Source organism: Ambystoma mexicanum, chromosome 4q (assembly GCF_040938575.1).
Source record: "Ambystoma mexicanum isolate Mex_15411 chromosome 4q, UKY_AmexF1_1, whole genome shotgun sequence".
In the NCBI taxonomy this organism is placed as follows: domain Eukaryota; kingdom Metazoa; phylum Chordata; class Amphibia; order Caudata; family Ambystomatidae; genus Ambystoma; species Ambystoma mexicanum.
In genome coordinates this window covers 1,135,959,610-1,135,986,722 of record NC_090928.1, presented here as the reverse complement: position 1 = coordinate 1,135,986,722, position 27,113 = coordinate 1,135,959,610, and the positions used below count along the sequence as shown (strand labels likewise).

At 46.4% G+C, this 27,113-nt stretch overlaps 1 protein-coding gene across 1 annotated transcript in view; it reads left to right on the top strand.

Moving 5' to 3' along the window:
• Positions 1-27,113, top strand: part of PPP1CB (protein phosphatase 1 catalytic subunit beta) — a 342,596-nt gene that overhangs the window by 245,628 nt on the left and 69,855 nt on the right. Inside the window, exon 6 of the mRNA XM_069608722.1 lies at positions 21,062-21,213. Within this exon, the coding sequence (XP_069464823.1) occupies positions 21,062-21,213 (152 nt within the window). The remainder of the gene's footprint in view (positions 1-21,061; positions 21,214-27,113) is intronic.

The following is a 27,113-nucleotide window of genomic DNA, read 5'->3' as shown; positions in this document are numbered from 1 at the left end:
AGCCAACAGTCCAGGAGTTGCAGCAGCCGTCCTATTCAAGCTCTTCTTTGGTTCCTTTGTCCAGTGGTCAACTCTGCCTTCCAAGCCAAGAGACTCGCCTTTTTATTCTGTGTTCTCCCATTCATTCCAGCCTAGCTGCCACTCGGCCACCAGGGTGGCTGTCCTTACCGGACAGTCAGCCAGCCAATCGTAGAGTACATTTGGGTCTCCTAGGAGACTAAGCACAGGGAGTTTTGGGCACCTCCCTCTCTTCCTGCCTAGTCCAGACACGGGTTTCAATCCTGAAGCCCGCCAAAGGCAAATGAGCAAAGACCAAACCTGGTTTGGTGCGCAGTGAAAAACTCGAAGGACCTTTCCACAAAGAAATGGCAAAAAAGAGGACCATTTTAACAAAGGAGGCTCTGCGCCATTTTGGAAAACATGGCTCCTACCATTTAACGTTACTGGAGCTGCGAACAGTTCATGGTCGGGGTAAATCATGGTAGTGCATTGCAAAACCTACTGCTACCAGCCATTCTGAGAGGAAAGGGTAACATGAATGCTAATGAGTAATTGGACACAGGGGATACGAAGTAACCCCTCCAGTACTCTATTGTAAAATGGGTGTCCTGGGGCTAGAATTTTACAGGGCTAAGTGAAGTCAATTTCACTCCACTGGTCTGGGAAACAGTTGATCCCAGAGAAGGTATTTAAACCTTGGGAAATCTGAAAGACTTCACTGTGTACTGCACTGATGGTGCTTTGTGACACAATTGTAAAATATGCCAATGGAGTTGGCTAGACTCCATAACCAAAAAGAAAGTGTATAAAATCACATTAAAATACATGAGTGGAAAAAGCGTCTCGCTCTCTCCAGGTTAAAAAAAAAATAAAAAAATCAAGTCTTCAAAATCCAGCAAAGTTGCTGGGGATCGGGGGTCTCTAAGGTGGAGGGAATTAGCACATTTTTGACAATTCTCCCTAACAAAGCCCTCAGCTGCCCCAGGGCATTAGCTGATCGGTAACGCCCACCCGCCTCTAGTTATATTGCTTGAATATTTCTATTAGTACGATGGAACGTTTTACTGGGGTACTTTGTGTAGTTTTCTCAAGTTGAGTAACAGCATGTTAACCGTTTCTCAGCTCGAGACAAAACTACAAAAAATGGCCACCATGGATCGGGGAGAAGGGAACTACACGTAGGCCCTTCTCATTTTCCAAGGCTGCTATTCGCGTGACATGGACGCACCAGGAACACTGACAGCATGCAACAGCGCAAGGTAAGTGGAGCGAGGCGGTATTAAATGTGTCAAGTGGGCTGGGGGCCTACGGGAGGACTTGCCTGATTATCTGGCGGGGGAAGATGGCCTCCAGCTCCAAAGAGCCTCGGGGCAGGGGTTTTACCATGTGGTAAATCAGCCTCATTGGCTGGGAGGCAGATACTACGCCCCTACCAGGTACTAATGCATGTCGACTATAACCCCAAACTAGAACACAGGTTAATAAATGTGTCCAATAATAAAATCTGTTGCATCAAGCTCAGTACTGTAGGAAAATCCTGGCTCCTGCAGCATTAGAGTTCGGGGGTTACGAGCTTCCGGCAGACTGCAGTGAGGTACTCGGCAAGGCCTAGTGTTTGAAGTGCTATGGACACAAATGGATGCGTTTTGCGACTTGATGTCGGATGCAGAAGGTCAACCCTCTGAGGGTCAAGTACTTTTGTATTTACTGTCATTGGCTAAATAGGGGCTGGCGCAAGGTATATCTGGCAGCTATTTCCCGCTATACCAGGTCTCCGTGACAGTCTTCACTTCACTGTGGTCACACAGTTTAGTCTTCATCAACGGGTTGTTCTGTTCGTTCCCACCGGTCAAGTCTCTGGCCCCGGTATGGGAACTCAACATGGTGCTGACTATGCTCATTGAGGGCCCCATTCGAACCTATGCATTAAGCTCCACTCAAGTTTGTCATGGAAGACAGCTTTCCTCGTGGCCTTCACCTCTGCAAGAAGAGTAGGTGAGATCCAGACCCTGCCATGTAAGCGGCCTTACATGACTTTCCAGAAGACTAGGGTGGTGCTGCAGACGCACTCCTCCTTCATGCTCAAGGTTCAGTCGGAAGTTCATCTCAACAAGCCCTTGGTGTTGCCTGTGTTTTTTCCCCCCGACTCCGTCGTCACTGGCTGAAAGGACTTGGCACTCACTGGATGTGACTCGAGCGCTGAAGTTTTATGTGGCCCGCACAAAGAGGTTCTGGAAAACGTCTCAGTTTTTTGTGAACTTTGGTCCTGTGAATCCTGCGAGGGCCCTGCCCAAGGCTTCCCTTTCCAGGTGGCTCTCCGGCTGCATCACTCATTGTCACTGGATGGCAAACTGACCGCTGCCTGGCTGTCCAAGAGTCCATTCTGTCAGAGCGATTGCTGCTACAACGGCGTTCCTGTCTGGTGTACCACTGCTGGACATTTTCAGGGCTGCTATGTGGAGGTTGATGCACTCCTTCACGATATTGTACTGTTGTATCAACAGGTATTCTAGGGAGGAGTCCAGAGTCGGCCAAGCAGTGCTGAGCAACCCGTTCGCTTGAAGGTGAGGCGGTAACATTGCTTCTGTTGAGCCTTGCCACCTCCCGTGGTTGTGCTTGTGCGTACTGCTATGTATTCTTTATTCATGAGCATGTGAATCCATGCCAGACCTCATGCTGGAGAAGGAACAAGTTACTTAGCTGTAACTGTTCTCCGGCATGGATTCACATGCGGACCCTTCCGCCCCCTCTGCAGCTCTTCTCTTGGTACTACTGCCACTTTATGTGCTACCAAATCTCAAGATGGCTGCCTGAGGGAGGGGCTTGGGTAAAGGGCTATCATTGGCTGGGGGTAGTATGATCAAGAGCTCAGTGATCGATTTATAGGAGAAAGACGGTTTCGAAATGAAACACTGTTTTTCTTTTACAGAGGATTCCCAGCCTGACGACGCGGAATAAAGCGAGGATTCCCAGCCTGACTGGGAATATTCACGAGCATGTGAATCCATGCCAGACCCATGCTGGAGAACAGTTACAGGTAAGTAACTTGTTCCTTACATGACCAATTAGTCAAATGACAATGCAGGCATTCAATTACATAGTGAGTCATGATCATAAATGAAACAGAATGAACGATACATGAACCGAATGCAACACATGACCTGGTGAAATGAAAATTAAATGGCTTGAGACTCTTGATATGACACTTAAAACAAAAAACTAGGATAACTTGTCCTCTACCCTTTGGAACTCTTCATTGGACACCAGATGCCCTCCACAAACCTTTTCCTGTCTCAAACTTTGGAACATTGGTGAACCTTTGGCCACAAGGCCCCATGCATTTTAGGGATGGACTTTACAAGTTAGTGTTGCATCTCTGTGGCCCTGTAGTGCTGAATACTAATACTTAAAGGAATAGTGCACTCAAGCATATGAAGGCAAGCGTCCCCAACCAGCACGCTCCTCCCCGCAATGAGACAATATGAAGGACTCTCCCAGAATGGGAATAAGGCCAAAACAGAGTGTGGGTGAGCGTAAATGGGAGTTTATCAATCAGAATAGGGCATGCAAAGAACTCTGCAAACTCCGAGAGCGCTCTGTCTGACAATAGCAAAGACAGGCGTATATATTTACAAAACACGTCATCAGAACCTACATACTATAAGGGGTTCAAGTTCAATGGGATTGGGTGGCGATGACTAGCTATAGGCGCTGCAGCGATGTGGTTGGCCTTGGCTGGAGGACGTCACTGGTCAGCCTCGTGGGTTGGGCTGGGCCTGGCAGGTCAGCTGAGTTCATCCGGGCGGTGTTGTTGTGCCATTGTGGCCAGTGTCAGAGATGAATGTCTTTTCCTGACTTATTTGCCCTAGGCCATGCACAACGCAGTCATTCAGTTATTGCAATATTATCATCTTTAGTAAATCTTTCAATAGGTTATTCTACAGGTTGATGCAACACAGGAGGAATGCACCTTGAGAGGGGTTTGATGGTGATTCATCAGTGCATGGTTACCAGTGTCCTGTTGACCGGTACCATAGGTCGAGGGGCATGGGACAGGCGGTACATGTCTTTCTGTCTTGTTAGAAGTCGTTATGAATGTGCTGCTATATGTTGCCACAGTATTGGGTGTCCTAATTGTACAGGGGCCATAAGTCTAAGGTGATCCTGTGGGTTGTGGGGTTTAAGAGGGGGCGCCTTTAGATTTGTGTATTCAGGCGGAGGTTTACTGCTGGGCTGTAAATAATGCAGGTGGCGGGCCATGGCCTTGGGTGCTGCAGAGGGGACTACAAATCTTTGAAGCGGCTCCAGCCTAGTTGGGGGAGGTGGAGCAGCGCGGCGCGGGCCTCTGCTCTCTTGTTTGGCAGTCTTCGCAGGGTGGGAGGGGGAATGGCCTTGCACATATTCACAAAGTTATCTTCCTCGTGTGTTGCCGATTTTAGGTGAAAACATCATAAACATTCGAACACTATACAATACTCATTTGGATCATTCGAAAACATACATTTTAACTTTGCTAAATGTCTCTCAAATATAGCCAGTCTGAGCACATTATTTGTACACTATGTTTTAACAACTACAACATTTAGTTATATGCATATACATTTGCAGTAAGTGAGGTAGTAGTGAGGTTGGTGGAGCACATAGAAAATGACTTGCCACTGTACGTGACGGTAGTGGCACATAAGGGGCTTAGACATACACACATGACAGATGCATTCTCGCGCGTCCTTCACATGAGCCCTCTGTATGGTTACATTTGTCTTTCCTTGCACTCCAGCAGCATTAGTTCGGTTATGGCGCGGGACCGTGGGGTGTAAGCTTTTCAATGATACACATAACGAATAGTCCCCCGGAACGCTTTTTATTATTTGCACACAACTGCAGTGGTGTGGGTTCTTCATTGCTAATGTCATGTAAACATGCATTCTACCATGTTTATACATTTTACAGGTTTCCTTAATAGTAGAATTTTTGTGGAGAAAATGCACGCACTGCAAGTAGTTTTGGTATTAATATTTGGGAACTTTTGCTTTTATCTGAGGACCATTTTACAGTTCTCTTTTTCACCCAGGCTTCGCTGGCTGGGTCATGCTGGGAGCAGTGATACACTGCGGAAGGTGAAATGTTAGTGTTGGTATCTTACACTAGCTCATGTCCGTCTTGTTCGTGGGAACGGGCTCAAAGCGGATTTGCCAGGGAGCTGCGGCCACAGGGATAATTGAAACTCTCTGAAGGTGGGGGCCGCGCTACGGTGCGCCGAGCTCGCACCAACTTTATTAGACAAAATGGTTTCTGAGGCCTAGCTAAATTCAATACGTTTGGGCAATGTCTTCAGCAGGTGAGCCATCCACCACCTGGGCTCTGGTGGTAAGGAGGGGACGCCCGATGAGCCATGGCCCTCACCTGGGGAAGGGATGTAGGCAAGGGGGGTCTTTTGGACCAATCCTCCCCTACACATATTATTGTCCCGTTCGGGCATGTGTTTTTAAGCTTACGTTGATCGATCGTACAAACATTTCCTATGCACCTTACTGTAGTTCTCTTCACTTTTACACATGCGAAATCAGGCAGCAGGGCACAGCCATATTGTGCTAATCTTATCCATTGCTGCATCGCCCTAAGGTGAACTTCCCTGGCGGCACTAAATCATATCCCCCCGCCCCTGAGGCTGACCTCATTAGATGCATACGGCCCATTTTACAACGCCAATGCACGTCTCTTGTAAACGTTCTCTGCGCTCCCGCTAATGATGTCTCCATGGAAATGGCAGGACGCCTCTTTCCTCAATAAGTGTAAACAGACTGCTTCTCATCAGACTTCAGATTTGCTTTTTCAATCGTTTCACTGGCTTTTTTTTGTGTATCCTGTGGCTTGTTTCTGCTCTGAGCTATCTTCGTTGCTCGTAGCCTGTGCGAACAGATACTAGTACTATCATTACTATCTATTTTAATTTTGTCGCATAATGGCAACAATACAGCTCTACCAGTATGAGCTGAAGTATTACGAGGCAGAATTACTCGAAAGAGAAAGATGTGGAAACGATGGGGCTTCGGACAACCGTTGGGAGGACGCATCACCAGATCAAGAGCCTGAGCCTAGTCGCATGGACTGTCTCCACCTGGTTTACCTGCAATCGGTGTGAGGAAATGCCAACCGAGGAGAACTGCTGCTGCCGAGAAATCTCTGGATGCTTGTCCTACATATTGGAAGAAGAGACATGGCCACAATGCGTTACCGAGCTGCAATACTTCAGGGCAGGCTGCCTCACACGGTCCTTGTTGATTATTATGATGGTGCTTATGTACGAACTTCGCAACAGTTCGCCATCACAATCCAAGTAATGAGTAAGTATACTCTAGATGTGATGTCACTTAGGCCACTAACATTTCATGTTTGTCTCCTATAGTGTTGTAACATTGATCTATCACTGACAAATGAATGTAGTCTTGCAATTCTATACATCACCCACGATTTGCGGAAATCATAGTGGTCATCTTGTGTCTTTCACGTGCAACCAAGTTATATTTATCTGTCTCACAGATGTAATGGAGTGCATAGTTGTTGTAATGTGTCTACACTTTAAAGCCCAAGTTGATGATCCGCGAAGTAACATTTGTACTGGCAACAATGCCATAGGATACAAGATTGCATTTTCAACTAAGGTTTGATACACTTATCTTTAAATACAGTTTGTATCTTTCTCTTCCACGGTTGGTGCAGGCTGGTGGCCTATTGTCCTATTGTGCGTTTTCGTGGCAGGCTTGGACACTGCGTTCGAGTAATACTGCCTGTCATTGGTGCCATTAGAGACACATTGCCTAGTGACAGCGGTCAGTACAGGGGATTTTCCTACACTGCTGCAAACCGAAGTATATAATGTGTAGTACATTTGTGCCATCAACAAAATAAAATACAACTGAACTTTTATGAATGGTGGTTTCAATTTTTCAGTGAAACAAGGACACACCCACTTGTCCTGGCAGGGCTGACTGGGTGGGAACGGCCGAGATGGCAAACACCATGTACACTTCAAAGGTTTCTTACGCGCAGGGGCAATTGTTCACATGGCCTACCCAGACCCAGTGTCTCCATGCAGGCTCCCCTGAAGCAGACCGCGCCCCTGAAATCCACATAAGTGTCCCCATTCAGCAGTGTTTCTGGCCCTTTCCTGCATGCCTCTTGGCTGTCCATCCCCCCCACCCTATCAATGGCAGTTCACACCTGTGTCCATGCCCTCCCAAGGGGGCTCTCAGGGTGGGAATGGCCAAGGTGACAAACACCATGTACACTTCAAAGGTATCTTCCGTGCAGGGCCCATTGTTCACATGGCCTCTCCAGACCAGTGTCTCCAGGCAGGCTCCCCGGAAGCAGGCTGTGCCCCCTGCTATCCACATAAGACCACGCTATATACACGTCACTCATTCACATACACACCCACTTTTCTAATTCTTTATAAACCCCTTGATATTTATCATGAGAACATCTGTGAGCACTGCAAGTCAAACCGTGGTCACGCTACCTGTTCTCCTGCTACTAACTACCCTGCTTGCTGAATCTGTTTGTTGGTCAAGGTAAAGGCAGGTCACCTAATCATCTTTTCTCGATCTCATTTTCCATCTATTTCGAACAAATGCACCCAGTAGTGTAATTTTCATTCATCTCATTGACTTGTATTTAACTTTTTCTGTTCTCGATATATAGCAATTGTCAGCAGTGTCAATTGTGATAGAATTGCATCCTTTGTGGACTGTCTATAAGCATATTTCCTTTTGATGCATGATAGTAAATTCAAGGGACGAGTAAAACGTTACGATTTGTGTCACAATCAATTGTGTATGAAAGTTATCCTAGTGTACAGTTGGCTATGCTACACACGTTTTGCTTCTGTGACCAAAACAAACATTAGATAGTAACATTTTTTCTGATGTTTGTTAATCTGCTTAGAATCACATGCTGTGCATAGGTCCGACATCCAGTGGTCACTGCGGAGTATTGCATTTTGTTTTTCGTAGTCGAAAAGGGGACGTCGACAAGGCGTGTCTGTAACACTATCCCTATAGTGACGTGCGTTGTACCCACAATCCCTCACGCGTCGAGGTCCCTCAGATTGTTTTTTTCCGCCCAGCTTATGGTCGCCTTACGCGGAGCTCCTAGAGAGACATTGCTAAACAAGTACTACGGACCTCGGTCCTTAATATATACTTACTGTTAAAAGATCCCTCCCCTCGACGTTAGCTGTGAAGCTGTTTCTCCGCCGAGCAAGTTTTCGACGGAGAGGAAGAGACGAGGAGATCCTTCGGCGCTGCCGAACACGTGGCCAGGCCTCGCCGGCCAACATACAGTAGGGAGAGTGGGGGTTCGAACTTTTCTCTTCTCGTCGAGAATGTCTTTCTTTCTCCCCTATCTTTCCCTTGGGGTTGTTATCACCAGTTTTTATTGCCTCAGCTATGGAGAGGACACCTTTTAAGTTTTGCCCACGCTGTAGGGGCAAATACACTTGGAAGGACAAATACAAGCTCTGTAATCGTTGCTTGCCCCTCGATCATAAAGAGGACAGCTGCGCGGCCTGTAAGCTCTTAAAACCAAGAACCCTTAAAGAACGGAAAGTTAAGAGGTGGGCGGACTACGCTATGTCCAAGTCAGTTTCCTCACCCGCCGCCGCTGTTACAGAAAGTGACGAGGAGGGTGATAACTCGACGTCCGTTACGGAAGTCATTAACCCACAGAAGGAGCGCTCGCGCTCCTCGACGTCCGTCCCCGGCCCCGACGGGCTCGGCTCACGCCCTGCTTATGGGGATGAACACCCCGGCGACAAGGACGCTCACAGACCCCATAGGCCTAAGCACACAACCCACGGCTCTTCTTCGTCGAGGACGAAGGATCCACCAGCGCCGAAGGGGACGCAGGGCACTCCGGCGTCGACCTTAGACCGTAAGGGTCTTAAGCCCCACCCGCAAACGCGACCAGCGATTGGGCTTTCATCTAACACGGGCGCTACCTCAAAGACACCCGACGTAACGCTCCATAGAGCGGCCGTCGAGAAACAGCGCGTAACGCAGACAACGCCAACTCCAGAACCCTCTACCGGCGAACTCGTCGTCGAGAGCCTGGCGAGAATTGTTTCCGAGGACAAACGCAAGCGGACGACGAAACAGACGTCGAATACCGCACCCAAGGAAATAGAAACGCCGAAAAAGCACAAAAGTAGCCAGGAACTGCCCCATTCATCTAAAGGCACTTCTGAACTACCGGAGGGCTTTTCTGAGGGCGACGGAAACCTTTCGTCGATGTTGTGGGAGCGTTCGAAGCGTTTTGATGGTGATAACTGATTTCCCCCCTCTAGACTATTCAGGGGTTCCCCATGAGACCATGGAAAGACTCCATTCTTGTATGGAAAAGATGGAGAGGTTTTTGGGTAGCCAAAACCCACCCACACCCAAAAGACCAAGAGAATGGACCCAGGATGACCCTAGGGTCAAGATTCCTAGGCTGTTTCCCCCTTCTACAGATGCATATGACCTCACTGAAGAGGAGCAATACCTCCAGGAAGATGAGTGTTTAGGTGGAGAGGAAGAACATGAGGAGGAGAGGTTTGAGGAAGACCCTTACACTAGCACAGGAGCTTTTGAGGAAGATACAGCTACCTCACAGCCCTGGCACTCCCCATCAGTGCAGCCTTGGCAATCCCCATCAGTGCACTCAGACCCTGATGTCTTTCACCCTTCTCCTCCCAAGGACTCACCTATTGGCAACACCTCCCCCATAGATGACCAGCCCTCACTTAATGCACTATTGCGCAAGGCAGCAGCGCATTTTGAAATAGACACAGGGGAGACTCTTCCGACATAGACTTTGTAGAAAAAGTTATTAAAGAAAAAGCCTCAGTCAGTCCATTCCGCTCCTGGCTTCTATAAAGAGAAGAATAACTCCTTCCCTTTCCAATCCGGCCTTAGTCAGAGGGGTCAACCCTCGGATAGAAAAACTCTTCAGCCCTTCGTCTTCTGACCCTTTGTACATCAGGGGACATTCTATTCCGGACTCTCTGGTAGTTACTAACGCAAGGAATAGAGCGGGGGTACCACTATCTACTAGTGAGGCACCACCTGACAAAGAGGGCAAGAAGCTCTATGCACTTGGGAAGAGAATCACAACCTCCGCCGCCTTCTCAACTAGGATTGCGAATAACAATTCCCTATTAGCTAGCTACGCAGATGCACAGTGGAGCAAGCTGCGCAGCAAAGCAGAGGACGCACCAGAACCCCTGCGTTCACGTCTGTTGGCTACTATATCAGAGGGAACTCTTGTAAACCAGGGCATCGTAAATAACTCCCTGGATGCCGCAGAGACAGCTGGACGTTCCCTGGTTCAGGGAATACTTCTCAAACGCCATGTCTGGCTGCGCAATTCGGGATTTAAGCCAGAAACCCAGGCTTCCCTAATAAATAAGCCCATAGAGCAAACACATCTGTTTGGGAAAGCAGTTGATGAGGCCCTAGAACATGCGAAGAAGGAGTTTGATACCATCAAAACTCTTGACCAAATTTCTAGGCCACCTAACAGACGCAGCTATGGCAATAGACGCTCCTGTCGTGGCCAACGCCAGCAGCAAAGCCAACAACAATTTTACTCTGCTACCAACTGGCCCCCTAACCAAAGCACCCAGTTCAGTCAAAGAGGCCAACGTCGTGGAAAAGGAAGAGGGCGCGGCTCCAGTCCAAAAGGCCCCACGCCCAATACCAACAAATGACCCAAAGATTCGGGTCCCCTCCCATGCATCACCGGTCGGGGGCCGGCTAACATCGTTCCTTTCAGCATGGGAGGGAATAACGTCAGACCGCTGGGTATTATCCACCATAGCCCACGGATACTGCATCAAATTCAACGGTTCCCCAAAATACAGACCCCCACGGAACCGGCGCATGACACCGGAACACCTCACTATTCTTCTTCAAGAAGTAGAAGACCTACTGAAAAAAGAAGCTATAGAGGCTGTCCCCCTATCGCAGGTAACAGAAGGTATTTATTCAGTGTACTTCCTTGTACCCAAAAAGGATTTAACCATGCGCCCTGTATTAGATCTGCGTCCAGCGAACAATTTTGTCAAACCCCAAAAGTTTCGTATGGTAACCTTGCAGGATGTAATCCCACTGTTATCACAGGGGGATTACATGACAACACTAGACATGAAAGATGCATACTTTCATATTTTAATGTTGCCAGCGCACAGAAAATACCTCAGGTTCAAGATAGGGAACAAACACTACCAGTTCAGAGTACTACCCTTCGGGATAGCATCTGCACCAAGGGTATTTACGAAAGTACTGGCAGTGGCAGCGGCCCACCTGCGCAGATTATCCATCCCGGTTTACCCGTACCTCGACGACTGGCTCATAACAGGGGATTCTTACGAAACATGCTTCTCCAATACCCAAAAGACTGTAGACCTTTTGTCCCGACTGGGCTTCTCCATCAACGAAAAGAAGTCCAGCTTAGACCCCAGCCAAATCAAACAATTCCTAGGGGCTCTAATTCGAACAAAGGACGGCCTCGTCTTCCCCTCCAACGAGAGGGTCCAAAACATGCTGTTTCAGATCCCCCGTTATGTGGCAGGTCGAGAGGTGACGGTACGCAAAGCAATGCGTTTACTAGGGATGATGGAGTCATGTATTTATTTGGTACCTCACGCGCGCCTGCGCCCAATGCAAGAGTGGCTCTACAGCCAGTGGTGTCAGGCCAGCGGACAATGGGACGACCTAGTGGTGGTCTCGCAGGCCTTGGTTCTCTCGCTACGGTGGTGGACAAAGGAAAACCTGTTATTAGGGAAAACTTTTGCCACACCCGCAGTGGAAGCCACTCTAACCACAGACGCATCCCTTACAGGATGGGGGGCTCACCTATCCCATCAGACTGCTCACGGAGTGTGGACTCCGAGCTTAGCTTCCAAACATATAAACCTGCTGGAACTATTAGCAGTGTTCAAAGCACTGAAAGCCTTTCAGGAACACTTACAAGGAAAGACAGTGATGGTCCTCACAGACAGCACCACAGCCATGTACTATCTCAACAAGCAAGGGGGCACTCACTCTCCAGGACTGTCCAAGCTGTCCCAGAATATATGGAAGTGGGCTCTCAAACACAACATGTTCCTACTATCACAACATGTACCAGGGGAACTCAATCTGCTAGCAGCCAAACTCAGCAGAGACTTCCCCCTACCCAAAGAGTACGAATGGCAATTGCAAGAAGACATCGTCTTAAACGTCTTCACGCAATGGGGTTTCCCGGAAATAGACCTGTTCGCAACCCTGGAGAACTCACAATGCCAAAGTTACGCCTCCAGGTACCCCCAGAACCAGTCCAAGGGGAACTGTCTGTTGATTCAATGGTCAGGGAAATTTGTTTACGCCTTTCCCCCGACTCCCCTCCTCAACAAGGTGGTACACAAGATGCACCAAGAGCAGGTGACCATGATACTAGTGGCCCCAATGTGGGCCCGGCAGCCATGGTTCGCTCACTTGATGGAGATGTCCCTATCTCCCCCAATCAAACTTCCTTGCCCGTACAACATGCTGTCACAAGACAAGGGCAGGACACTGCATCCATGCCCTCAGACCATGAACTTAGCAGCCTGGCTCCTGAGATCATAGAATTTGGACATTCACATCTCCCTCAGAGATGTATGGACATCCTCAGGGAAGCCAGAAAACCTAATACTCGCCACTGCTATTCTAGCAAGTGGAAAAGATTTGTCATCTGGTGTAGCAGTAAGAACATCAACCCGGTTGACTGCTCTGCCACTAACATTATTCTGTACTTGACCCATTTACAGGATTCAGGTCTAGTGTTTAATTCCATTAAAGTCCACCTAGCGGCACTTTCTGCATACACCACTTCCCAACTTAAAGTGTTGTGGTGGAAGATACCAGTTATAAAGGCCTTCATGAAAGGGGTAAAGAGAATACACCCCCCAATAGCTAGCCCAGCTCCCTGATGGGACTTAAACGTGGTACTTTCTAGACTCATGGGCACTCCTTTCGAACCCATGCACAAGGCAACTCTTAAATATCTCACTCTTAAGACTGCTTTCCTAATAGCTATCACCTCCATTAGGAGAGAAAGTGAACTACAGGCTCTTTCTGTATTAGACCCCTTCGTATCAGTTCACAAGGATAAGGTGGTTCTTCGCACACACCCAAGGTTTGCACCAAAATTCATCTCTAAATTTCATGTAAACCAATCTATAGAACTACCAACGTTCTTTCAAAACCCTTCCAACTTGGGAGAAAAAAGTCTGCATACACTAGATGTACGCAGCGCTGTCATGTTCTACATGGAAAGAACCAGATCACTGAGAAAGACTAATCAGTTCTTTGTCTCGGTGGCAGCAGGAAGAGAAGGAGATGCAGTCTCCAAGTCCACTATATCTAGATGGATTGTACAATCCATCACTCTCTGTTACACTCTTGCTAAGATAGAACTACCCTTCAAGCCAAGAGCACATTCCACTCGAGGCACTGGGGCATCCATAGCATTCATTGCAAATGTTCCCCTTGAGTCCATCTGCAAAGCGGCTACCTGGAGTTCTGTGCACACCTTTACAAAACACTACTGTCTAGATGCACACTCAAGATCTGACTCCCAGGTGGGACAGGCAGTATTAAGACATCTTTTCTCTACTGTTCCTTCTCATAACCCACCGCCAACTCCGGGTACTGCTCGCTAGTCTATGCACAGCATGTGATTCTAAGCAGATTAACAAACATCAGAAGACAATGCATTACTTACCGTAAAAGCATTTCTGATGGTTGTATCTGCTTAGATTCACATGCGCCCACCCTTCCTCCCCGCTCGGATGGAAGGAACATAGACTTCCTTTTATATCTCTCTTTTCAGTACTCCCTCACGTCTAGAAGGCTCCCTCAGGGCAGAAAAATACAAACCGAGGGACCTCGAAGCGTGAGGGATTGTGGGTACAACACACGTCACTATAGGGATAGTGTTACAGACACGCCTTGTCGACGTCCCCTTTTCGACTACGAAAAACAAAATGCAATACTCCGCAGTGACCACTGGATGTCGGACCTATGCACAGCATGTGAATCTAAGCAGATACAACCATCAGAAATGCTTTTATGGTAAGTAATGCATTGTCATATAATTCCATCTTTCTCATGCATTCATGCAAAATAATTTTTTAACAATGGACTTTTTTTTTACTGATTTTTCAACAATTCCTGCTTGTATGGTTTATGGTTGCCGTTCTAAGACCCATACCAAACCAAAGGGCACACAAATGCATATATTCCAGAGAAATATAGATCTAATTAGAGAATGGGTCATATATTGCGGATTTGCGCTGGACGAGCTTGAAAGTAGAGCCCAGGATGTCTTCGGGGAGTTGAGGGGCGATCGATTCTGCAGCCTGCACTTTACCCCGAAGATGTACGACCAATCGCAGTACACAAAGAAGCATCGACTCAGAACGTCTCGTAAATTGCTTCCAAATGCAATTCCAACTCTCTTCATGCACACGCTGCCTCAGGTGAGTCACGGTTCATGAATAAACTGTAGGCCTTGGGGTACTGAACAGGTAACTACATGGACGGATTGGTGCTTTTGGTGTAAATGTTTCTTACTAAACTTTGCATATTTACCAGATTGTATTGCTTTATAACTATATCCCATTTTGCTAGACATCTGTCCCTGGCTTTAGGAGCATCATAGAAAATTATTTGAGCACAGAAAACTATGCTATAGTGCCCTTCGAAATAAGCATAATCTTTTCATAATCGGTTGCTTCACATGTCAATTCTTTTAGGTGAGCATATTGACTGAAGCACAGACTATCGGTAGTGACTACATCACGGATACGTCCAGTATACCAATGGTGAGCCATACAGACTTGCTGAAGTTCATATTTTTGGGAGTTGGATTTTCCCAGATATCTAATGCATCTAATTTTCCCTTTACCACTTCGTGACAATTCTGCATCCATTTGTTTCCCAGAGTCGTCAACAACTTCGAGCGCCTATCGGGTAGTTTTATTTCGCTTTTCGATTACGGAAATGCATGGAATTTTAGATAATATGAAATAGTTTACGTATCCTGTCATTTGTTTACATAATGTTTCATTTATCAGTTTTTATTGATATGTACCATTGTCTGCATTCGATTGTGTCTGTTCAATGTTTTCATCCATACTAAAACAAGTACTGTTACAGGGGGATGCTGGTACTTCAACTACAATTACATTTTTGGGAGCTTGTCCAGAGCATGAGGTATGCGTACTGACAGTTCCCTTGCATGAAAGAAAGTATATCCTACATCTGATACTACTAGATGGTGACATTATTATAAACAAGCATCTTTTCAAACTTTAACCATTTCAGTTCTAACGTTAAAATTTCTACCCTAATGCCGAATACAATGCAAAATGCTTGAATGCAACATTACAATCGGTGGGTTTCGCACAGTGATCTCTGATAGAGTACTGTAGCCATCAATCAGGTGAAATTTGAAATGTATATTTTGACTGAATGACGTACACAGTTTATGAGGGTATGTATAAGCGATGTGTGCGAGGAAAGAATTTGATTTCAAATACGATTTACTTTTTTTTAATGAATATTCTATTCAAGGGATGTTTACAAGGTCGGGAATTAGAAGAGGAAGAACATGGATCACAGGTGGCGGGCCAGCTTGCTTGTGCAGTCGTTAGAGTGAAGAACACTGTTTCACAGAAAATCAAGAGAAAAAGGGTAACAATTTTGTTTACAAAAAGTGGTTTGCGCCGGTGTTGTCGTCATAACATGCTTTTTTAAAATCTTAAGTGCTACATACTGTATGTTAGATTTACATTGAACATGTTTTTACAGCCCATCTCCTAGAGGCCCAGAAGAAAACGAAGTATGGAGACAGACAACAAATGAAACCCAAGATGCTGCTTGCCAAACAGATTTCACCATGGAGCAACTATTATTTGAGGCGCGGTGTAGTCCAGTCAATAAGCAGACTCGAGATGCTTATGCCCAATGGCCAGAAAATGAATTGAATGTGACCAGTGAAGCAAGCAACGTGTTTTTGGGCCTTTGATATAATGTGAGAACTCAACAAGATGAAAAAGAAACTGAATATAAGTAAGATGCTTTTGAATTACTCATTGACCACTTCACACCATCTACACCCGCAAAAAAGGGACACCCAATAAACAATAAGACATTGATGGTTTCTCCAATTTGTGTTCAAATAACACAAGCTGAAATAACAGACACTGAAGCCTCAACACAATTGACCAAGGAACTTGCCAAAGATCTCGACTTCAGTGTGTCCTGTTCTGTCGATATGTCCACCACAGTTGAGTCACAAACCACATTCATGCAGGACGATAGTCTAATAAAAGAGCACAAATACATTGTATTCGACAGCTGCCTGGTAGAGATTATACTGATGCTGAAATGTGTCCATCCAATGAGGGGGCGTGGGGGCGGTATTTGGGCAGCCATTGGTGAATGTGACTTGTGTATCACAAGACACTAACCTGAAAATCCAAGCCACCTGTGACCTGCTCCATGCTATTTTTTTTTTATGGTCCACTCAACCGATGCTGGGCAAAGTTCCAGCTGTTCCAGCTGGAAATCTGTGTGCCGCAGCTTTAGTTTTCAGTGTCTCTACTTTTAGTAAGTTGTCCAGTTTATGTCAATTTGTGGGACTCCAGTTCCTTTCTAAAACGCAGTAGTACAAATATCAACGGGAATATTTATTCCCTGCTATTAGTGAAGCTTAGAAAATTGAACAAATGTCAATTGAAAGGACATTCTCTGACAAACTGTTCAGTCTAGCTGGCGATGGAGTGTGACAGCCTCGCATTTTCAGCAAAGTACTGCATATACTACTTTCAGGACATGGAAACTAGAAATAATGTGAGTTTGGTCGTGCAGGTGTCCGAATGTAAATCCTCAGTGGCCATGGAGAAGAAACATGGTTTTATAAAATCCCTGGAAGATCTCCAATCGAGGGGAATGCAAATAGACCTCGTAGCCACTGACGGACATGCTTTAATAGCCAAGGCCACGTGAGAGCAGTTTTCAAACATTCGCCATCAATTTGATGTATGGTGCGTTGCCAAATCAATCCAATAAAAAAACAGCTAGCGGTAAAAAAAAGTCCTAGTCTTTGAGCAACCATCTTTGGTGGAGCTTCAAAACTTGTGGTGGGTCTGTGGAAATTCTACTAAAAAAATGGCACTCATTAATGCACCACTGTTCCAACGTTCACTCTTGGACAGAAAACCTACATTTTCACCAATGTGCACATGGACCTTTATCGTGGGAGCAGGAACGCAAAAAGTGGTTGGTTCCATCTTCGCCTCCACACAAAACTCTTGAGAAGATAGTGTTTGATAAAACTCTATCAAGATATCTGAAGGGACTCAAAGAATTCTGTCACACTGTACATTTGAAGGTGTTCCACAATATGTGCCTAAAGTACAGGCCCAAGAGATTGCATTTCGGCATAGACAGGATGCAATATCGGACATTACTTGCGGTCTTGGCACATAACGAGAACGTAGGGAGAGAACAATAGAGGACTGCAGGAAACTTTGGGATGGTTCATTACGCAATGGCCTTTACGAAAAGAAGCAAAAAATGGGTGGTCAAGCCAATATACCAGGAAATGGAATTCTATTTTGAATCTAGGGCACATACATTGCCACAAAACATTGCAAACGTGCCCTGTCCACCTAAAGCAGACCTCTTGGAACAGTTCACTTCCTGCTTGAAATGATTAGCAGCTATTTATTTGTTAAATATTTATATAAAGTGCAAATAAAGCATCAAAATTGTCTTTTGAAATGTATCCTATATTTATTTGCAAGAGGTGCCTTTTGGAGAATGCCATACAGTGTAACGCTGTGCTTTCACACTTCCCGCTTTCGTCGAGCTCTTGCGGGTCCTTCACGGATCAGGGAGGGTCAGATGGATATCAGCATGAAAGCGACTTTGGGGTTCTGCAGTAGCCTTACCAAGCACGTGTCCAAATAGCTGAATAAATGTGTCCCACAAAGGAATGAGACCTAGGCTACATAACAAACTTGCCACGCAAGAACTACTGACTTTAAGCAAAACAACGCATCAAAGGGTGGTGTTGGTGAGAAATGGGTGCATTGTGACCTATATTTTTATGTGGGCATGTGTTGGGGGTCGTTGCTATCGGATGCCTTATCAGAGGGGCCGATCTTTGATTTGTGGCCCTCGGAGTCATGCGATTTCAAACGCAGTAGGGATAGGTGTCAGTGTGCCAAAATATGACCACTCCTGATTAGGTATATATGAGGTGAAGTTGAGGTTGTGCGGGGGGTATGGTCTGTGAACCAGATGCGTTCAAAGGGAAAAGGGGTCATGGGTTCAGGGGACCGCAGCCTGGCAGGAGGGGGTTGGAGATGGCATGAGTCAGTGAGCAGAGACGGATTGTGCATGAAGGTTGGAGCTGGGCTTGCTCTGACATTCTCGTACGAGCACATTTTATCAGGGCTCGAGACTCGCTACTTGCAAAAATGATAAGCTGATTTGCTGTGAGAACAGAAGACTGGCTGAGCTGACAGGTGGTGGGGGCTGGCTGTGCGAGGCGCTGGGAGAGTGAGCAGTTTACCAGAGGGACACTAAAAATAAGGCATTTGGAAGTAAACTGTTTTCATTAAAAAATAAATTAAATCACTAGAAATTTCGTGTGGCATTGGGGATGCCAGCAAACAATTTGTTTTCAAAAATATTTCAAATGCCACTCTGGTGTGCAGGGCTATTCGCTCCCATTGGAAGTGAAGGTCACTGCATTTGAATTTTTTCTTGTGAGCTGTGCACACCCACGCATCCCTGGAAGAAAGAGGATTCCGAATGGAATGAATGAAAGGAGGTGTGTAATACCGTCAAATAAGAGTTCACCATTCCAAAACTGGACAAAGGAACATGTAATTTCTTTTTATCAAAATTTGTTGATCTGAACGGACACTCTCCGTGACACAGAGAATGGAAATGCTGAATGTTAGGTAATTTTTACTGTAGATGAGTTTATAGACTAACGAGTCAAGGTTTAATTTTCTGACCGGTATTGCTGGCTTACATTGTAATGGGTTGTTTGTTTATGGCATTTTGCAACGACACGCAAAAACAACCTGTGTGCACTTGTCTTTGTCCCGGGCACATGGGCAGTCCAGCACCGAAATGCATGTAGTCCACATTTGGGTATCCCCAAGTTCCACCAATGCCAAATTCTGCGCTAATATTCTGTTAAAATGCCATCTATGTGTTCTTCGGATTCTTCCGTCAGCTGCCGCATCCCATTGCGAGCTAAACCTAATCCATAGCACTAACCTCTCAATTATATAGTAGACTCCAACTTTCCACAATGTTTTCTGTTTCCATTGTTTCACGTTTGTGTTCATCATTAGTTTTCACGCGGTGCAGAATTAATGGATAAATAAGAATAAAGAACGGCTACTGAGACACATTTCTGTTGTCTTCTACACAGCTACATCATGCCTTTCTGCGAATGTAATCGATTCCGGATACCAATTGAAGCCTTCTTTAGCCGGCAGCTGCAGATATACTTAAATGGCTGAATTACAATGACGCTGTTTTGGGACGATCGTCCCGGGCCGGTACGCCCATTCGCGATACCAGCGATAAGGCGCAACCTGACATTTACGGTGGTCTAGCGCCAAGCTGATGCTGAAGCCTTGCGATTCACATTGCGTCCAATGCGCTTCTTATACCCAAAGCAACACTGTGTGACTCACGATAAACATTTGTGAATCGAGAACAAAGAAAGAAATTACCAATGTGGTTGAATATGGAAATCGGCGGATGAACTCGGAGCGTTTATTGTGAAATAAAAGCACATTATAAGGAGCATTGCGGTTTCCTTTCAAAATTGTTTTGTATTGAAAATTGGGACGCGGTGTGTTGTGAGAGGATGTGTTGATATTCTTCGTCAACTGACGTCAACACGTAGCTGATGACTAGGCGCGTTTGGCTACGCTGCCGAGTAACATCATGAAGATAGGCAGAGAATATCGCTAGGAATGGTGATGTCCGCCTCGGGGGCTGGGGGGGGGAATGATTTAATGCCACCAGGGCAGTTCACCTTAGAACGATGCGGCAACGGTTAAGATTAGCACAAGATGGGCTGCGCCCTGCTGACTGATTTTGCATGTGTAAAAGTGAGGAAAACTACAGTAAGGTGCATAGGAAATGTTTGTACGATCGATCAACGTATGCTTAAAAACACATGTCCGAAAGCTCGGGAAAATTATATTTTTGAGCGCACTATTCCTTTACATTCCTGTGCTGCAGTTTGACAAGTATTTTGCCCTACTCCAGTGATTGTGTATGTATATCTTTTATTTAGTCTTGTGTGTTTACATACTAGTAGTTTTTCATTGTTATATGGCCATACATATTTGTAGAACTGTCTGTTTGCTCCTTGACTTTTCACTATGTACTCATTGAGGACCACTTACAGGCTCATCACCTCTTGAGACTTGGCCTTGACCACTCGCCTTGCTACCACAAACTGGTTTTGGTACAGCTCCCAGAGTTGTCCCTGTCACAATATTAGGTTGGCCTTCTGTACATCTGTCCACCAGGCCAGAGTATAGAAAATCTGTCCTAACTTCAATTGTCGGCTAGATTCCAACTTTGCCAGCCCTTCATCTGTTCTCCTGTAGTTCGGAGTTCCATGTGGCATATGGCAAAATAGAATAGAACCTGCTATGACTCTGTAGATCTTTCAAAAACTGCTCCGCAATGTTTTAATTACAGCAATTTTGCATGAATGATAACCTTGTATTATTGGTATTCAATTGGTAGGTTCTAGGAGCTTCTACCGTGGCTGTTCTATTCTGCAGAATTTTGATCCCTGTCCTCTAAACCGGAAATCACCTGTGTGTAACTATTGATATGGAATACCAAACGAATTTTATTCATATTTTGTTAGACTTTACATTGCTATTTAAACTTCTAGTGTTGTCATAGTTTTTACATTTTTTCATTAACTTAATTTTCAGGTTTGCTTTGTGACTTGCTTTGGTCTGATCCTGATAAAGATGTGCAAGGGTGGGGTGAGAATGATCGTGGCGTTTCTTTCACGTTTGGTGCTGATGTTGTAAGCAAATTTCTGAATCGACATGATCTGGATTTAATTTGCCGTGCTCATCAGGTAAGACATTTTACAGTATTGAGACATTGTATTCTCCCCATCTTGCCCAACTAGGTATATATTGTATGTAAATAGCATAGCTACAAGCGGACACTTGTGCATGATTGTATTTCATGGTTCCAAACTGACTGAAGAATAAAGGAATGTGGGATACTGTTAAGATCCACTTAATTCCATTATGGGTCCCTTTTGTACTCTTATCAGCAGCTAACCTCTAGAATGATTGTGCACTTTAACCTTCTAGAATCTGCTTTTAGATGATGTTAATTACATTTAAAAGTCCAGGTTGTCCTTGTGCACAGGATTCCAAGTTGATGCTCCTTCTCCCTTGTCTCCTGTGCACCAGTCTGTCCTTTTTATCTCTGTGTTGGCTTCTTAACTTGGAAGAGTATTTATTCCATGGTACTATTCAGTAAAAACCTCCCTGCACTTGCCATTACTGCAGACTTGCTTGTCCCCCCCTCTCTCTGTTCATACTTTTGTATCATGGGTCCTCTGTTCCCACCATATAAAATCGTAATCCATAAAGGAGCACACTCCGGGAAGCTGGGCGAGCACAAATCAAACAGAACAGTGGACTCGAACTGATTGAGAGCTGGCATCTGGGCATACAGTGAACTTTCATTTTATATTAACAGTACAATGGTCGAGGCATTAGAAACAGTAACAGCTCAAATGTTCTTATTTTCTAACGTTCCCAAGAAACTCATTAGCTAAGCTACGTCGTATCGTTATCCAGTAATATGGTCAGCGAAAAATAGTTTGTTATACAAAAAATCGCGGCAAAAAGGCTGTGGTGTGACCCGGTAAGCGTTTCCATTATACTGCACAAGGGGAGTGGGGAACAGCCCCGCTTCCCTTGTGCGGTATAATGGGTCAAGGTGTTGCAGGGTTCCCCCGCGTTCATTACATGGATTGCAGGGGGGCCACACCACAGCCTTTTTGCTGCCATTTTCGCGCCAGGTTATTACATGTTACCGTCATAATCTTTAGAGCTGGGCGTAAGTTAGTATAACGTGATTGGGGCAAGCAGATCTACAGTGTTCCAACTCATCACCTCCCCATGAGACGCCCCATCGCTTCTCACTCCTCCCGGAAACATTTTGTAATTGGTAAATAACATTTGTGCTAACTGCCGGATCTTAATTGTTCTGCCATTGGTCAGCACCATTGTAAAGGAAACGCGAGACACCCTGCTTCTGGTGGAAAGGGAGACCTTCACATGCCCCCTGCTGTATAACTGCCTTCGCAAACCTTGTGGTGGATACTCTGAAGGCTGGTCACCTCTCAGGGACACATACTTACAATTCGTTTGCTCCTCCAGGCACGTCACACTTTAGCTTCCCAGTCCCATGTCCACCAGCCGACAACAGCTTGTAGCTATATAAACGGTTCTCTGGTTCAGGCCCACTTCCCCTCTATCCCTAAGTGCCCGTGGGTTTGGCTTGCTGCCCTGTCATTATATCACCCAGTACTGTCTCAGCTGCTTTGGCCTGCCCCTGATGCACAGCCTGAGCTTTGCTCCCTCTTACATAACCCGTAGTGTGATGATAATGTGTTCAGAGCAGGTTTTCCATGCGAGGCCCAGCCTGAGGGAATCCCTGCTAAATGTGTTTACCTAGGATTTGTCCCCATCTCATAGTTTACATAAGCACCCTGGGCCGATGATGTACACTGTGCAATCCTACCTCTGCGTTTCCCTGTGGGGCCATCATTCAAGGCGTTACTACAGTTTGTGTCTTGTCTTCTCCCCTAGGAGGTGCTCATCCCCTCTTGCATACTCCTGTAGGTGGAAGGGGCATCCCCCTATCTGGTGCTGAGTTGGCACCTTTGTTATGTTAAGTAAATTTAAATGGCGCATGTTCACCCCAGGGCATCATGGCACTCGCCAGACAAAAAGATATAGCAGGATACAGCAGGCAAGATTCAGAACAGAAAAGTCTTCAAAGACCTGCTGAAAGGAAGATGGTCAAAGGTGGTACGCTGGGGCAGGGAGGTGTGAATTCCCAGCCTTAGCCTCTGCTAACGAAAAGGCATGCCCACCCATACGAGCGAGTCTGAGGGATTTGAATCAGGAAGGCTGATTGTGAACAAAGGAATCTCGGGGGGGGGGGGCACATAAGGAGGGAATTTGGTTTCCAAATATTCAGCGGCACATTTATAAAAAAAAAAAGCTCTGTGCACAATGCAGAGTGACTTAAAGTTTCTCAACCGGAAGCCAGTAAAGCTGGCAGAAAGGGTGACAAATGTGGACTGAAAGGAGGGGGAGTTACTAATCTAGCAGCTGCATTCTGAAGAAGCTGCAGACGGTGCACAAGATAAGCATGCTGAGCCAGGTAAAGCGTATTGCAATAATCAATATTGCTAAGCATGAGGGCGGGTACCACAGGTGCCTGAAAATTCAGAGGAATAAAAGACAAGACTTTCCGTAACATTTTAAGTTTGAAATTGCCGGATTTACAGATACAGGCGACCTGGTTGCACTTGGAAAGATTTTAAACCGAGATCCTCCAAACAAAGCAGGGGAATGGAATAGGCCAAGAATAGAAGGCCAGAAGTCAGAGGTCCAAAAAGACAGAGGGCTGGAGCTGCCAATAATCAGAACAGCTCTTTTTTTCACCATTCAATTTCAGATAGTTCTTCGCTACCCATAAACCCAGGTCCTCTAGCTACCCCTTAAGCTGTGTAGCAGTATCCGACCTGGCAAGATCCAGACGAAGCATGAACTGCACGTCATTGACTGAGGAGTCGCGCAAGAAGCTATGGGAAATGGATAAGGCGGAGAAGTGGCCGAATATAAATGTTAAACAGAGTGGGAGATTGGGCATAGCCCTGCGCGACTCCGCAGGACAAGGAGACCAACCTAGAGCAAACGGAGCAAGAAAAACAGACTGGGACCGGTCAGCCAAAAAGGCAGAAAACCAAGCCAGGACCTGGCCAGACAGACCCTTGGACAGCCAGGAGATCGGGGTGGGATGGTCAAAGGTATCGAAGGCAGCTATTAAAATCAGTGCCCCGGCACCCCCTTGATCAACCAGGCGAGAAGCGCCATCAATCACAGACACAAGAACTAATTTGGTGGGTGCCACTTCCAGGGCGAAAGCCAGCTTGAAAAGAGTCAAACTATGATTACAAAAATGAGTTAAGCACGGGGAGACCAGAGACTAAATAAGCTTCATTAGAAGGGAGAAGCGAGATAGGGCAGAAATTAAAAAGAACAGAAGGATCCAGAGAGGATTTCTTAAGCAAAGGAATTACTAAAGCATGTTTCAGGGCAATAGGAATAAAGCCAGAGGGGAGAGAGGTATTCACTGCAGATGTAATCAATGATACAAGCTCCCCCGAAATCTCCTTGAGAAGAATGAGGGGAATGGGGTCAAACAGTGAGGCATTTAAGTTTATAAATAGCAGCCAGAACATCATGATCAGAAAAAATAGGAAAGGTAGAACAAGTATCGTCAAAAGTGGTAAGAGGAGGGGTTGGGAGGGAGTAAGAGCCACAGATCGCAACGCAGTATTAAAAAATGTTTGGAGGATGATAATCTTATCGACAAGTTTCGCAGAGATACTGAGAAGGCAGAATCTGTGAGCTAACTTTGACAGGGGAGTACAGCAAGTGAACCAAATTGAGCAGTGCTTTAGTTTATTTCTGCCTCAACTTTTGCGCTGAAAAGATTGTTTAGCTAAAAAGAGGGCCTTCTGATAAGTAGTGGTGGCTAGGCAGAAGTCTTATCAGCCGCACTGTAGCTAACGCCAATTCCTTTTTACCTGCCTACAGAGAAGTTTATAAGCCTAAGTTCATCAGAGAACCAGGGTTCCGAGGGGTGGTTTTTCCTTTTACAGAGCTTAAGAGGAGCCAACGAGTCAGCAACAGTAGAAAATGTAGAAGCCAAAGTCGGAGAACAAGGCACAGTCGGAGCACATTGGGATGTCAGACAAGCCACAGGATTGGGTTTGGAAACAAGGTGCCAGTTGCGTTTAAAAACTTACTGTCTGACCACCAACGGAATAGCAGCCAGTAGTGGAAGGGAGAAAGGCACAACACATGGATCTGACCAAGTTACAGGGAATGGAGTAGTGGTAAGAAAGGTCTTGGGCAAAAACCAAATCGAGGATGTTGCGCAACTGATGGGTAGGGTCAATGACCTGCTGAGGCAGACTGAGGTCTGACAAGAAAGGAGACCTGCAGAGCACTAGCCATACTGACAGGAAGATTAATACATTCACCCCTTCAATATTTCGATCGACATCTCCTTCACTTTCATTCTCCAGCATTGGGTCTGGCATGGATTCACATGCTCATGAATATTCCTAGTCGGGCTGGAATCCTTGGTAAAGAAAAAACGAGTTTCACTTAAACTGTCTTTCTCCTATAAACCAATCACTGAACTCTGGGTCATACTGCCCACAGCCAATGACTGCCCTTTCCCTAATCCCCTCTGGCAGCCATCTTCAGATTTTTACTGCACGTTCAAGTGTTGGGAGTCCTCATGTTTTGCTCCCCGCGCTTTTTCAAGTTTTATTTTTGTCAAATGGAGCCTGTGTGCTCTTTCGTTCCTTTGACAGGCAAGCAGGGATCCGTTTTTCAGTGTCTCAGCACCCCTCAAGGGCAAGAATCGTCGCGTTTCGTTGAATATTCCAGAAGGCCATCGTGCCTAGACCGCACACCAGACCATGTCGGAGGAGAAGGGCGGGAGGAACCATCTTCAGACTCTGCTCCAGCTGCGGGTTGAGGAACGTGTTTGTGGAGGACAAACACTTCCAGTGCCTCTGTCTCCATCTGGACCACAGGAAAGTGGATTGTGATATCTGCCTTGGGTTCTCCAAACGCATGGTCAGGGATTGTCACAGTAGGTTGGCCGCGTGGCTCAGCCACGGCCTCTACCTTGTGCGGCAAGCAGGGGCATGCCTCACCCAGGACCGGCTGGTCTGAAGAGCGGGCTTCAAAGTCCTTTGCAGGTGCTCCATCTGTGGGGGCCCAAGCAAGGCCAAGCACCTTGAGTCTGTTTCAGTCGGGTTCGCCGCACAAGCGTGTCCCGCGACAGGCAGGGTGCATTCATCTTTGCCATATGCCTCAATCTCCAGTCATAGGATAAGCCGGAAAAGACCAAGGCGCAGGGAAAGGTGTACGAACTGCCCCTGAAGGCCCAGGTGGTCCAGACGAAGTGGCCAGAGGCGGGAGGACTCGGCCAAGCCTGTGGAGAACCCCAGAGAAGAGGATGACATTCCTAAGCCTCAGGATGCAAGGGGGGGGGGGGGGAATTGAGGCCTCAACAGTGCTCCCGGGCACAGATATTTCTTCCTCAGATGAGGAGCGCCAGGTGTACGTGGGGAACGACAGCAGAAACACTGAGGGGAGCGATGGGAATGCCGACGGCGCAGCATGGGGCCCAGCAACCCTACCCCCACGCAAACTCCCAGGGACGAGTCTATGGACATCCTCTTAACTCTCCACACCCTGGTGTTGGAGATCCAGAAGAGGATGCTGACGGCACAACGGCCCAAGAAGGAAGGTTTCCTTTACCAACAACGTGAGGCCAAAAGGAGTGTTTGGCGAGAAGTGGAGTAATAACCCTGTGGGAGACTACACCACCATTGTCCTCTTGATATTGTGTAACCCACCTATTGGTATAAATCTGTACTACACACGTTGGTAAGGTGAGGCATGAGCATGTGAATCCATGCCAAACCCCATGCTGGAGAAGGTACTGTTCTGAGTCAGAACAGTACCTTCTCCAGCATGGGGTCTGGCATGAATATTCCCCATCAGGCTGGGAATCCTTGGAAAAAGAAGAAACAATTTGTTTCGTTTCTAAACTGTCTTTCTCATATAAACCAATCACTGAGCTCTGGGTCATATTGCCCCCAGCCAATGAGTGCCTCTTCCTCAGCCCCTTGTT